General features: G+C 36.3%; 1 protein-coding gene across 3 annotated transcripts in view; it reads right to left on the bottom strand.

Annotated features, from left to right (window-relative positions):
• LOC117323561 overlaps positions 1 to 12,497 on the bottom strand; it is a 67,770-nt gene extending 55,273 nt beyond the window's left edge. For all 3 annotated transcript variants that reach the window (XR_004531766.1, XM_033878847.1, XM_033878848.1), the window contains exons 1-9: positions 12,419 to 12,497; positions 10,857 to 11,113; positions 9,225 to 10,147; positions 8,854 to 9,050; positions 8,425 to 8,531; positions 7,820 to 7,916; positions 7,068 to 7,134; positions 6,803 to 6,937; positions 4,621 to 4,665 (exon numbers count right to left, since the gene is read on the bottom strand). Coding sequence is in view for 2 of the 3 variants with exons in the window: in XM_033878847.1 (XP_033734738.1) it covers positions 4,621 to 4,665; positions 6,803 to 6,937; positions 7,068 to 7,134; positions 7,820 to 7,916; positions 8,425 to 8,531; positions 8,854 to 9,050; positions 9,225 to 10,147; positions 10,857 to 11,098 (1,813 nt within the window). In the remaining variant the exon portion in view is untranslated. The remainder of the gene's footprint in view (positions 1 to 4,620; positions 4,666 to 6,802; positions 6,938 to 7,067; positions 7,135 to 7,819; positions 7,917 to 8,424; positions 8,532 to 8,853; positions 9,051 to 9,224; positions 10,148 to 10,856; positions 11,114 to 12,418) is intronic.
• Positions 12,498 to 15,978: the final 3,481 nt, after the last annotated feature.

The following is a 15,978-nucleotide window of genomic DNA, read 5'->3' as shown; positions in this document are numbered from 1 at the left end:
TGTCATCAGTATATTAATAACATAGTGATGATGTAAAAACTACACTTGTCATCAGTGAAATAATGACATAATGATGTAAAAACTACATTTGTCATCAGTATATTAATGATGTAACGATGAAAACTACATTTGTCCTCAGTATATTAATGACATAACGATGATGTAAAAACTACATTTGTCATCAGTATATTAATGACATAATGATGTAAAAACTACATTTGTCCTCAGTATATCAATGACATAACGATGATGTAAAAACTACATTTGTCACTGACCTTTACTATTAACTCTATACTATACTGTATACACTATATACACAGTTGTGTGAATCACTGACATAAGGAACACTGTTAACATGATCTTCTATTAATTGGTATCTAATTAACAATTCAATACAAACATTGGTTGGTAATCATTAATAACCATTGTCATCAATATCCACCTCTATATAAAACGAACCCATACCAAAGCATATACATATGTATACATCAAAATATGTAATGTGACATCTAGGTGTTTATATTTAGCTGTGTATAGATATAAGCTCTTGTCTTGAAACTGACAGAAAGTCTGAAGCATTAGTATGGAAGTAATATTTCTAGTGATATACATGTATGTATATATATATTCTTTAATTTGTCTGCACATAAATCCTGTCTAATAAACAGAAATATACATATATAAAACCAGTACTTGTATCTCACTATAGTGAAAGAGGGAGGGTTATAGGAGTCACCAGTGATGAACAGTCAGAAATAAACACTGATATCATCACAGTTATGATACAGCTTTTCAACCAATCAGAACAGGGCTTTCTATTCATTTAATCAATTGACACCCACTGATCTTAATATAATTGTCATTCAGGATCTGATGAAAGTGACGCGAAGATATAATCTGCTCCTTTCCTGTAAACACCATTGTTACACATTTGACAGCAGTTGTGTAAACAACTCTGACCAGATAAGATGTAGAAAATGGTATAACTGTATTGAGTTTTCTATCCAAAATGGTGCTGTCTCATTATAAACATCATTGGAATATGACATCAAAAATTACACTACTGACACCCTTGTTGGGTTTTTATTGTTGTTTGTTTGTTTTTTAACATAGGGACATTTTCTTCTTATTGTGCATTTGAAAATAAAATTGAAATAAAATCTAATGGCTTCTAATTCAATCTTATATTTCACATCGGAAAAATATCAGGAATGTTTTGTCAGGCTAGCAAATTTCACAGACTACATACAAATGTATGTGCAGGCAGTAATTTCAATTGAAGCAGTGCTGCTAACTATCGAAGGCAACGTTGTGATGTTGGTGATGTGGTTTACAATAGAGCGGATTGTGTACCTGTATGTACATGAAACATTTTGTTGTAGGCCTGTAGTACGGCCACACCCTGGGATTGTTCCATTAGGGGCGACAGTTCTAGTCTACTGTCTGTAGATGTCTCTGCTGAAAAGTGTCATCCAAAATCATTCTAATCTACAGAAGTAAGTACTAAATCTAACGCACTTAAACATTTGGATATTAAAGCTCTGTGTTGCATAAATATATATATATTTTTGTATGTACATTTGAATGTACCTGAAATGATGTTATTAATATTTCATAATGTTAAATAATAATAATAATGTTTTATCATCCTCTTCCATCAATGAAAAATAGCACACAGCACTCCCTCGGAATATGATGTTGTATAATTAGTCAAAGTATCAAATAAATCACATCTAACACACAAAATCTCCTTCACCACAACTGACAATCTTTTTTAATAATAAGCAGACATTTTTATACTAAGCGTTTACACACAGATATTATCCTATTCCGATTCCCTTCTTACAGTAGTAAAGTGAGAAGATCCGAAAGTATCCATAAGAAAGGTAAGCAGAGTTATATAGACAAATCAGAGAATCACAGAATCACATGACTGCAGCTTGTCCATACAGTCATACATCAAATAAGGTCACATGACTCCAGTGTGTCCATACAGTCATACCTCAAATAAGGTCACATGACTCCAGTGTGTCCTTACAGTCATACATTATATAATGCCACATGACTTCATCGTGTCCATACAGTCAATTAAATAAGGCCACATGACTCCAGTGTGTCCATACAGTCATACATTAAACAAGAGGCCCAGAGGGCCTGTATCGCTCACCTGGTTTCATGAGATATGAAACAAGAATGATGCTTCAGTATATTGTCGCTGGTATTGCTATGTCAATAAGCATTTTATATGGGTACATGTACATTGGTTTTATTTTAATGCTAAAAATGCCAAAAAGTGTAAAATTTTGAATCCCCACCCAATAACCATGCTACCATACAAATGTGAGTAATATCCATTGCTTAGTTTCAGAGAAGTGGTTTAAACAAATTGACCAATTTTGGCCCCGCCTCTCAGGCCCTTTGGGGGTCAGTCCCACCATTTGTACAATTTTGAATCCCCACCCCATAGGGATGCTACCAGGCAAATATGAGTGATATCCATTGCTTAGTTTCAGAGCAGAAGTCGTTTATATCAATATAGCCAAATTGACCACATTTGGCCCCGCCCCTCAGGCCCCTGGGGGGCCAGCCCCATCATTTGTACAATTTTGAATCCTCACCCCATAGTGATGCTACCAGGCAAATATGAGCGATATCCAATGCACGGTTTCAGAGAAGAAGTCGTTCATATCAATATAGCCAAATTGACCCCTTTTGGCCCCGCCCCTCAGGCCCCTGGGGGCCAGCCCCATCATTTGTACAATTTTGAATCCTCACCCCATAGTGATGCTACCAGGCAAATATGAGCGATATCCATTGCTCGGTTTCAGAGAAGAAGTCGTTTATATCAATTTAGCTAAATTGACCATATTTGGCCCCGCCCCTCAGGCCCCTTGGGGGAACAGCCCTCTCATTTGTACAATTTGGAATCCCCACCCCGTAGTGATGATACCAGGCAAATATGAGCGATATCCATTGCTTGGTTTCAGAGAAGAAGTCGTTTATATCAATATAGCCAAATTGACCGCATTTGGCCCCGCCCCTCAGGCCCCTTGGGGGCCAGCCCCATCATTTGTACAATTTTGAATCCTCACCCCATAGTGATGCTACCAGGCAAATATGAGCGCTATCCATTGCTCACTTTCAGAGAAGAAGTCGTTTATATCAATATAGCCCAATTGACCCCTTTTGGCCCTGCCCCTCAGGCCCCTGGGGGGCCAACCCCATCATTTGTACAATTTTGAATCCTCACCCCATAGTGATGCTACCAGGCAAATATGAGCGCTATCCATTGCTCACTTTCAGAGAAGAAGTCGTTTATATTAATATAGCAAAATTGACCCCTTTTGGCCCCGCCCCTCAGGCCCCTGGGGGCCAGCCCCATCATTTGTACAATTTTGAGTCCCCTACCCATAGGGATGCTTCTGACCAAATTTGATCAAATTCTGATCAGCGGTTATGAAGAAGAAGTCAATTGTTGACGGACGGACGGACGACGGACGACGGACGACAGACGACGGACGACAGACGACGGACGGACGGACGGACGACGGACGACGGACGCCACGGTATGGCATAAGCTCACCTTGGTCCTTCGGACCAGGTGAGCTAATAATGTCACATGACTCCAGTGTGTCCATACAGTCAATTAAATAATGTCACATGACTTTAGTGTGTCCATACAGTCATACATTAAATAATGTCACATGACTTCACTGTATCTATACAGTCATCCATTAAGAATTGTCACATGATTCTTGTCTTTCTATACAAGCACTCATACATCTATAAACGTCACATGAATCCAATCTGTCCATACATGCAGTCATACATCAATAAACGTCACATGATTCTAATCTGTCCATACATGCAGTCATACATCTATAAATGTCACATGATTCCAATCTGTCCTTACATGCAGTCATACATCAATAAACGTCACATGATTCTAATCTGTCCATACATGCAGCCATACATCTATAAATGTCACATGATTCCAATCTGTCTATATATGCAGAAATATAGTAAGTAAGTATCATTACCCGAGAATTCACACTAAGTTTATACAATGTATTACCTATACACTAGGGACACGTCTCTCTTGTTAATCTGAGCAACAAAACATAAATTTAAAATCTCTATTGTATGTTTTTATTGGATTGCAGAGATATGATTTTCACTTTCTTACTTTTTCTTATATCTAAAAATATTAAGATAATAAATATTTGTAAAAACCCACTCTGAAGTTAATTTTATCCAGTAAAATCAATTCAGACTCAAAAACAATCTCAAACATCAATAACAATCTCAAACATCAATAACAATGCGTTACTCACTGATAAGGGTAGGTTGTCGATGCATGATGTGTCGTTTTCTCTCTAACACAGAGATTGAGTAACCATTAACAGCTTGTGTAAGTTATTGTCAAATTGAAAACAGAAATGAACAGTTTCTTTATTTTAAATCTTAGGTCATCTAACTATTTTTATCAAATAATCTCCATGTTCAGATTGTATAAATCTAACCTAAAAAATTAAGAAAAAAACAGGGCAATGTTTGTCGCACGAGTTTTTGTGATATATATATATAAATACATAAGTGTTACATGTACTGAGATCTTACCTTCTTCTCTCCTTCGCTGTCTCTCGGCTTCATATTCAGCATCCGCTACAACACCAGGAAACATGGAATCGTACAATATATGATATGGGCCTATACATCTTTATTTATATCTCTTAAGTATCAGATCCATTTTTCAATTATATTTATAGATTAAACATATCAAGTTATATTTTTGATACATTTCTATAGGTGGGAAAAGCCCTGACTATGTTATTTACACTCCAACAGGTGCTGTGTTAGTCTAGATATTTACAGACAACTGAAATTGTGGCTAATAGGGTTTATTTGCTGCACTCAAGCAGAGTTATCTACTACATGTTGTAAATAAAGCATTTAAGTTAATAACATATATTTCTAATTATATTATATAATATACCTTTTAGCTGAGTTGGAGTTTTACACAATGGTCAACATTTGAATCTCGAGTAGAACATGTTATAAAAGAGCCTCCCCCCCCCCCCCCCCCTTTGACCGTCCCAACCCCTCATTCCTCCCCATCCTAACCATGTTGGTACTTATGTAACAGCTAGATGTCAGTATTTTTATTGTTTCTGTTGAGAATAGAACTAAGGACTCTGGGTTTACCATAGGATTATTCTCTTAAAATGAGCTGAACTGAATTTCTCCCTGGTCATGTAGGTAAGAAACAGCTAATATCTATAGGAATTACACATTTGTATAGTTGCACCCGATCTCAGGATGTGTAACCTTAACAAGAGATCCCAGAGGGATCTTGGCGCCCACCATTGAATGTTCTTTATAGGTTCCATGTCAGATTGATCTTTTCTCTACTTTTCTCTTCTTCTAAGTCTTACTAATCTGTGTAAACTCAGAAGAAACCTCTAGTACTTTTCAAACAAGGGAAACCTATATATAAAATTTAAGATTTAGGCACCAAGGGGAACCTATATATATGGAATTTGAGAAAGATTCCTTCAGTGCTTTCTGAGAAATAGTGATAACAAACTTCAATTGTCAAAATCCAAGATGGCTGCTTGTCGGCCATGTTGTTTTCCGATCAGTCCCAAAATGCGATATGCATTACTAGGCACCAAGGGGAACCTACATATGAAATTTGAGAAAGATCCCTTCAGTACTTTCTCAGAAATGGCAATAACAAACTTTAACAGTCAAAATCCAAGATGGCTGCCTGTCGGCCATGTTGTTTTCCGATCGGTCCCAAAATGCAATATGCATAACAAGGCACCAAGGGAAACCTACATATAAAATTTGAGAAAGATCCCTTCAGTACTTTCTCAGAAATAGCGATAACAAACTTCAATGGTCAAAATCCAAGATGGCTGCCCGTCGGCCATGTTGTTTTCCAATCGGTCCCAAAATGCAATATGCATAACTAGGCACCAAGGGAAACCTACATATGAAATTTGAGAAAGATCCCTTCAGTACTTTCTCAGAAATAGCAATAACAAACTTCAATGGTCAAAATCCAAGATGGCTGCCCGTCCTCCATGTTGTTTTCCGATCGGTCCCAAAATGCAATATGCATAACTAGGCACCAAGGGGAACCTACATATAAAATTTGAGAAAGATCCCTTCAGTACTTTCTCAGAAATAGCGATAACAAACTTCAATGGTCAAAATCCAAGATGGCTGCCTGTCGGCCATGTTGTTTTCCGATCGGTCCCAAAATGCAATATGCATAACTAGGCACCAAGGGAAACCCACATATGAAATTTGAGAAAGATCCCTTCAGTACTTTCTTAGAAATAGCGATAACAAACTTCAATTGTCAAAATCCAAGATGGCTGCCTGTCGGCCATGTTGTTTTCCGATCGGTCCCAAAATGCAATATGCATAACTCGGCACCAAGGGAAACCTACATATGAAATTTGAGAAAGATCCCTTCAGCTCTTTCTCAGAAATAGCGATAACAAACTTCAATGGTCAAAATCCAAGATGGCTGCCTGTCGGCCATGTTGTTTTCCGATCACTCCCAAAATGCAATATGCATAACTAGGCACCAAGGGGAACCTACATATGAAATTTGAGAAAGATCCCTTCAGTACTTTCTGAGGATTAGCGATAACAAGAATTGTTTACGGACGGACGGACGGAGGGAGGGACGGACGGACGGACGGACGACGGACCACGGACGCAGGGCGATTTGAATAGCCCACCATCTGATGATGGTGGGCTAAAAATATACAGTGCTGCCCCCTACCTCGTTCTTTGGCTTTGCGTGTGACAGTTGTGATGCGGCGCAGTTCTATGTAAGCGAGTCGCCAGTCAATACCCATTTTGTTGATGTTTGCATTCACAACAATATCCTCCATATTCTCAATGCCTTCCTCCACACCTAAATAAAACATCAGCACATACTTCTATAAATCTGTATTCATCATTATTTAATCTACTAATACATTCATAAAACCATATCATAAATCTAATACAACACTTATAGTAATAAGATGTAAGAAGATATTTACCTAGCTCGTGACACTTGACCATCCACAGTGAATCTGTAGCACATAAGTATCGCCACCTTCTGCATACCTACAAACAACACAAACATAGGATCAGCAGAATGTTGTAAAAGTGGATTTACTAGCTCAGATAGGTGGAGAGTACCTTTAGCAAAGTGGTGTTTAGAGAGTGAATGGTCGATAGTTTGAGCTCCAGCATGGTCAGATTATTTTTCATTACTCGTTTTGGTAGTTTCAGTGTCATAGACATACTTCAAATAAAATTTATAGGAGATTGAGAGGGTGTGTTGGATCTTATTTAAAAGAACATTGGTTGAGCTTGTCTTGAGGGTGACAATTTTATGAAGGAGGAATTGATGAAAAATTTGAAATCTTACCAGCTCCGATTGGTGAGAATTTCCCATTGGCCATTATGTGGTAGGGTATATGAGCTTACAGAGTGATTATAGGTAATCGCTAGTTGGAGACACAGTGTAGGCTAGGGTATTTTCCAATTCTCTTTCCTTATACAGTATCTTACAGTTAAAAACATTAATTCCTGTTCAGGGTCTGCATTGCTTTACTGATTTATTTGAATTGAACAGTTTTGAGTTTAACATACTCTGAGAGCAAATTATGTGAATATGAAAGCACAATAAAACAATATAATATTTGGACAGTTCTACAGGTATAGAGAGGCAAAGATGTCTGTCATGTGACTATTTAAATAATAATCAGTATTAAACAACACAGAACCTAATCAGCTGATCACTTACCTGTGCAGCCAGACAGATATCTCTCGGCTTGAGATGGGAGAAGGTGAAGAGTAGTAACTTGTCAGACAGACGGTTAATGTCACGGGCATCTCGTAACCTGGGATTACAACGTACACAATGTCATAACTTAGAAATACAATGTCATATCTTAGAAATACAACATACACAATGTCATATCTTAGAAATAAAACATACACAATGTCATATCTTAGAAATACAACATACACAATGTTATGAAATGGAATTAAAGTGCTCACAATATTATAAATTGCAATTTATGATGTACAGTGTATACAGTATTTCAATTAAGAAATAAAACATAATCTAGAAATACAACAGACCCAAAATCTAACCTTATATTCAAGATATTCATAATGTACAAAATATACTTCACGTGAATACATGTATTGTAGAAATGTCAATGTCATCTTTGTAAATATCCAAAAACAATATCTACACGTGGTAAAAACAATGTTCTTGGTATACATTAATCACAATGAGAAGATAGAAATTAATATAAAAACCAAATCACAAAAAATATAAAATGTAACTAAATGATCTTACTACACGATCACCTGTTGTAGTGTCACATTATCATAACTTACTTCTGTTTGATGTAGCTCATCAGGAAGTTGAGGGCATCTGGGCTGGATATTTTGAGGATCACATTGAGAAGGTTGATTTTCTCATAGTCTTCCAATTCTCCCAGCCACTGCAATCAGATATAAAACAGTACATGTTATAATGTATAACCATTCCCTTAGTGAGTCAACTAATGCTGTATTACTTGTATTCAAAATATTCGGATCAAACATTAATCTCATTTATCCCCCTTTCACACAGACAAAAAAAGTTTTACTTGTTTATGATTAGTTCAAACATATCTATTTATATTTTTAGAATACAAAAACTATTTCAGCTACCTAGGTGAATCTCATTCTGAATATCTTACCAGGTTACTGCCTACACTTTGTAATACCCGAGCAGTAATTGAGTGTGAAGACTCCCATCAACTATCTATCAGTACCACCTACCGTGTAAATCTCTGTAAGTTGTTGTTTGTAGTGGGCGAGAAGATCTCCCTTGGAAGGTTTACGGTACTGCATGCCCTCGTGTGGCTGTGATGGCCACCATTTATATCCTTTGTACATACTCTGTAGAGGTACGGGTAGGGACCCCAGCACTGCCGACCTGGAGTTAGCACTGAACCTCACACCTCTCTGCATCTCACCTAAAAATAGTATCATATCTCAGGGTCATAATATCTCACGTAAAAATAGTATCACATAATATCAGCAAGATTATTTTTCAACGCAAAACAAAATGTTTTCCTAAAGTAGATACTGGTATATGTTTTGACTAAACAAATGACTGGTACCAAACTCCTATAGACAAATCTACATACCTGACCTCTCCACACCTTCCACACTGAAAAAATCTGGAGTACTGACGGTGGTCCTGCCGAACATTTGATGCCGTACAAAACTGACGCTCCTTTTGGAAATATGAGATATGTCTGATAATCTTGTATGTTCTCTCCATATAAAGTTACTGCGAGACATTGGAGCCAAGGTCACGTTTCTTCCCTTGGAAACCTGTGGTAATCCTCCATTTTTCATTCTCTTCACCTTCACTTTAGAATTTTTTGCACCTGTTTGAGATTTAAGCTTTGCAGGTTGAGGAAAAGATTCTGAAACATCTGACAGTTTTAAGTTTGGCATTGAATGCACTTTTCTCCCTTTTTGTAGAGAAAATCCACCTTGATACTGAATCATTGTTTTACTCTTGGCTTTTTGGCGTATTTTCTTAATCATCTTTTCTTCAGCAACTCTTTGTTTTCTCAAATCTCCCATGACACTGTCTAGAATAGCAGTAGACAGTTTATCAGCATAGTCTACAACATCTGGTAGAACTGGTGGTGGCTTCAGTGGATTATTAAAGACGCCATGTTCATGAACCACTTCTAGACGGGGATATCGGCCCCCATACTTTTTAACCGGAACCTCAGACTCCAAAGATGGAGAGACTGATGGTGTGTAATTAGTGATGCCGCCATCGGAGCTTGGTGATTCCGTGTCATTGTACTGCTTTAGTGGACTCAGAGTCTGGTACTCGGGCGTCCCCAACTCACTGAATTCGTCGGTGTATAAGTCAGAAAACTCTGACATGGAGTCATTCAGTGTTTCTTTTGAAGTACCTTTACCCTGTCTCAACTTAAGTGTCCTGAATGGGGTGGATGGATATCGTAAGCGATGGGCAGTAGTGAAGTCCCTGTGCTTGACAGGTTCCAGTGATGTTGCTAGCATGTCCAACTGTCGAACTGTGCATCTGAAAATGACAAGTTTAATAAATAATAACTCCTGTACAATCATACTTGATAACAGGACAAATTTTTAAAAGATCTTTCAAATAAATAAGTTTAAAAGAGTCTGTCCTCAATGACTGATATTAGTGAAACACTGTAACTGTTCATATTTTGATGTTCTAAAATTTCAGCATACCGTATGCCATGAAATTAACTGATGAGCATATTGATCAATCTGTACACACACAAAATATGCAATAGTAAGCAATAAACAGAAACAGCAACTTAATTCAGAGAATTCAGAAAAAAACTAAATTAAGTTTAAAAAAAATCATATTGCAAAATTAAGGTTAACAGGTAACAGGTACAGGAGAGTGCACTCAATTTTAATGCTTTAGCAGGGTGTTTATATTATAGCCCACTCTAGCTGCTAGTTGAAAATTTGTGATAGGTAAAATGAAATCCTGATTTTTTTTTTATTTTGATGAACTGATGTAACTGTATTGTAATATAAATGTATAATTATGCTTTTGATATTGCTGTGATAAGGTATGCATCATCTTCCCTACAAGTATGCGTGTAATTGGTAAACTTGTTTTTTTTCTCTGGACATAAGATTAAGGTACTTACATGAATTGGTGCTTTATATCTAATACATGTACTTAAAGCACTAACAATAAACCTCTGATAATATATATCTACACTAACAGTATGTATGTTAAAGTATATTACCTGTCTGCAATTCCACAGAGGAGAACACACTGCTGCCATGGTCGCCATGTTTGAAACCATTCAGTCACCTTTCTGTATATTTGTTGGTTGTTGATCAAGGAGAAGTTCTGCATCCCCACCCTGGGGCCTTGAACCAGTGGTGGCAGGTGAACCACACCCTCAAAGTTGCCATATCTCAGACCTGTTACTGGCTTCAGGGAATAATCCCTTGTTCGAACAATTGGCACGATGGAGGCTGGCATTGTTCTATTCCATGACTGAAATAAGGATTTCAATTATAAAATAAATTGCATTGCTTTATCAAAAAATGAAACTATAGTTCAGAGAATGCTTTAGTACTGTTTATAAACCCACCACATATGTACAGCCAGTGTCAGTATCTTAGAGAGAAGATGATGTAAAGCAATAGAGCAATAATTCATGAATGTACAGAACTAATATAAAGCCATATATATTAATTACACAGGAAATATTTATATTATACTATGTATTGATATTAATATGGATATAGAGGCTACAAGCCTGCATCCATTATTTATGCTAATAAATGCTAATAAATAACAATAACGCTAGCTAGCTAGACTGAACAATTATAATGTCCACACATACATGGGTTTACAATTATTTATTTGGACATGAGAGAGGGGGATATATCATTGTATAGTATACAAGGTAGGAAAAACAAGTCCCCACCACTTCTGGTTGTTGAAACACATTCAATACAAAGAGGGGGGAGGTTAACCGCAACAAGGACAAGTGTCACCAGGTAAGTGGGTTACTTATAATTTATTTGTCGACTAGTTTCGCCTCTATATGCGAGGCTTCATCAGGACAAATTATAATACAATTTTTCCCCCTGAAGTACATTTTTCGGGGTTCAGAATCTATTGTGACGTAGTTCATAGACAATAGATATGGGCAGATAAGCCGTTATTAGTATTTTTCACGTTCAAATGTTCGAGCTCCATATTCCATTCAATACAAATTATTCATTTCACACTCATGTCTACAAATCTAAACAGTTCCAATTCATTTAGCACAAATTTACATGTAGATTGAGATAGTTTTAATTTGTTTTGTGGGTCATTAGACTTTACTGACAACACAGTGTTTACTATGGGCTTGACAGTATCGACCCTTCATCTATGATGTGATAATGTCAAAACAACAATTAACTAAATATCTCATTTTGTGAATCTGTACAAGTCTTCGCGTAAGAGAGGTCTTAAGACAGTTTTGCTATAGTGTATATATACATGCATCTCTTTTTAAAAGGCACAAACTATCATTCTGTGGCTTTTAAACCTTAATCGGCGATTTGATTTTGAAACTATATTAATTTAGGAGTACTCTATATCGAACAAAGACTGGCGTGCCGCCAGTGCTATCCAACCAAGCATTTCTCTGGCGTACGACCTGTTGGCCGTAAGCCATCGGACAAACGGTTATATTCCATAAACCAATGTAATATTTATACGCACTTTTACACAACCAAATTGACACTGAAGTACACATATATAAGCATTATTTGGATGTCGTTGATTATCTGTTAATTTACAAACCGAATCAGTGGGAAACCTATCCTCATCTCTGCAACAGGTGAATGTTTACTATCATTGCCGCCATCTTGTCAGGGTTTCTACGGAGGATGGCTAAAAATCCAATCCACCTAATGGACATCGGTTTAAACAACAACTCATAATTTTCATGTATCACTTATCGGATAGATAGGCCTGATATAGTGTATTATTAGACTTGCGCAAGTCATATACCTGTATGAGATGGCCATTAGGTGGATGTAACCAAATACAAAGAATATATAGGAGATGTCCATTAGGTGGATGTCACCAAATACAAAGAGTATATAGGAGATGGCCATTAGGTGGATGTAACCAAATACAAAGAATATATAGGAGATGGCCATTAGGTGGATGTCACCAAATACAAAGATTATATAGGAGATGTCCATTAGGTGGATGTCACCAAATACAAAGACTATATAGGAGATGGCCATTAGGTGGATGTAACCAAATACAAAGAATATATTGGAGATGGCCATTAGGTGGATGTCACCAAATACAAAGAGTATATAGGAGATGGCCATTAGGAGGATGTAACCAAATACAAAGAATATATAGGAGATGGCCATTAGGTGGATGTCACCAAATACAAAGATTATATAGGAGATGTCCATTAGGTGGATGTAACCAAATACAAAGAATATATAGGAGATGTCCATTAGGTGGATGTAACCAAATACAAAGAATATATAGGAGATGGCCATTAGGAGGATGTAACCAAATACAAAGATTATATAGGAGATGTCCATTAGGTGGATGTAACCAAATACAAAGAATATATAGGAGATGGCCATTAGGTGGATGTAACCAAATACAAAGAATATATAGGAGATGTCCATTAGGTGGATGTCACCAAATACAAAGAGTATATAGGAGATGGCCATTAGGTGGATGTAACCAAATACAAAGAATATATAGGAGATGGCCATTAGGTGGATATCACCAAATACAAAGATTATATAGGAGATGTCCATTAGGTGGATGTCACCAAATACAAAGAGTATATAGGAGATGTCCATTAGGTGGATGTAACCAAATACAAAGAATATATAGGAGATGTCCATTAGGTGGATGTCACCAAATACAAAGATTATATAGGAGATGGCCATTAGGTGGATGTCACCAAATACAAAGAGTATATAGGAGATGGCCATTAGGTGGATGTCACCAAATACAAAGAATATATAGGAGATGTCCATTAGGTGGATGTAACCAAATACAAAGAATATATAGGAGATGGCCATTAGGTGGATGTAACCAAATACAAAGAATATATAGGAGATGGCCATTAGGTGGATATCACCAAATACAAAGATTATATAGGAGATGTCCATTAGGTGGATGTAACCAAATACAAAGATTATATAGGAGATGGCCATTAGGTGGATGTCACCAAATACAAAGAATATATAGGAGATGTCCATTAGGTGGATGTAACCAAATACAAAGAATATATAGGAGATGGCCATTAGGAGGATGTAACCAAATACAAAGAATATATAGGAGATGTCCATTAGGTGGATGTCACCAAATACAAAGAGTATATAGGAGATGGCCATTAGGTGGATGTAACCAAATACAAAGAATATATAGGAGATGGCCATTAGGTGGATGTCACCAAATACAAAGAGTATATAGGAGATGGCCATTAGGAGGATGTAACCAAATACAAAGAATATATAGGAGATGGCCATTAGGTGGATGTCACCAAATACAAAGATTATATAGGAGATGTCCATTAGGTGGATGTAACCAAATACAAAGAATATATAGGAGATGTCCATTAGGTGGATGTAACCAAATACAAAGAATATATAGGAGATGGCCATTAGGAGGATGTAACCAAATACAAAGAATTATATAGGAGATGTCCATTAGGTGGATGTAACCAAATACAAAGATTATATAGGAGATGGCCATTAGGTGGATGTAACCAAATACAAAGAATATATAGGAGATGTCCATTAGGTGGATGTCACCAAATACAAAGAGTATATAGGAGATGGCCATTAGGTGGATGTAACCAAATACAAAGAATATATAGGAGATGGCCATTAGGTGGATATCACCAAATACAAAGAATATATAGGAGATGTCCATTAGGTGGATGTAACCAAATACAAAGATTATATAGGAGATGGCCATTAGGTGGATGTCAACCAAATACAAAGAATATATAGGAGATGTCCATTAGGTGGATGTAACCAAATACAAAGATTATATAGGAGATGTCCATTAACCGCAATACTTACAAGACATATTAACTCCCTTTATTAACAATCCTGATGACAACCCTTATCCTCTTCGACAAACTAGACTTTTTAATCCACCTATATGCAGAACAAATAACTACTTCGAAAGCTTCATCCCATCTATGTGCCGCACTGCTAATACTAATGATAAAACTCTACTAGAATCGAATACACTTCAAAATTTCAAGCTACACTTAAACAAAAAACAAAATCCATGAAATGGAATCGGTTAGAATTTTTAAAAATGAAGGCGATAGACGAGCAAATATACACAATTAAGAAATATATGTAGCGACCTAAATTTTGATTTGCATAATGACCACCTAAAAGACAGCCCAGAATGCACATGTACAAACCATTTAGAAACAGTATCCCATTTTTTTCAAGAATGCCCACTATACAATGACCTGCGTAATAATCTTTATAACTTTCTTGATAACTGTGCTGCTAACCATAATCATACTTCTATGGAAACCCTAGTAAATGGATGCTCGAGCTGTGATGGAAATACAAATAAACTGATGCTACACCAGATTCATTATTATATAGGTAAATCAAATTGTTTCAACTTATACAAAATATAAAATTACATGATGCCATTATATCAAATATATTTAGAAATTGATTATGTTATACATATTAAATGGACAGACTAGTAATTAAACTATTATAACCCCTGTTAGAGTCTGAATTCAGTTGAACACTGCTGTGAATGTACATGTATTTTCACTTGAATAAAATTTAACCTGCCATCACTTCATATTATTTTAATTTTCCTCTATGTACATTTCAATGTATCATTCATGCAGTATTTCCCTATTTCTTTTATGATTACAGGTACATGTATGATGTAGTGATATTTTTACTCTAAAAAAACACAGCTTGGTAGATATGACTTATGCAAAATTTTGCATACGGACATTTGGTCTATCTACCAAACTGTCTACTTAATAACTATGCTACTATTACATACATATAATTATGTTGATATGTGCTATTTTAATCTGCCATACCTTATAAATACAAATGTATGTTTTGTTTGTATGTGTGTCTGTATGTGTATCTGTATGTGTATGTCCAAAATTAATTAGATATATGTATACGAGTTATATCCCTCTCAATATGTGTAAATTTGCTGTTTGTTAAGTGTAAGTATATGTAATTCCATTTCAATTATCTGAATTAAATTTTCTACTTTTTCACTATTTGTCCACCTATAATATGGAGAGAATTTATTTAGGCCCTGCCTGTTATTCAATCCAATTGACCTTGTAAATAACACCTGTACAT

The sequence above is a fragment of the Pecten maximus genome, chromosome 3, assembly GCF_902652985.1.
Source record: "Pecten maximus chromosome 3, xPecMax1.1, whole genome shotgun sequence".
Classification (NCBI taxonomy): Eukaryota; Metazoa; Mollusca; class Bivalvia; order Pectinida; family Pectinidae; genus Pecten; species Pecten maximus.
The sequence above is the reverse complement of the archived record's forward strand: the minus strand, read 5'-3'. Positions and strand labels throughout refer to the sequence as shown.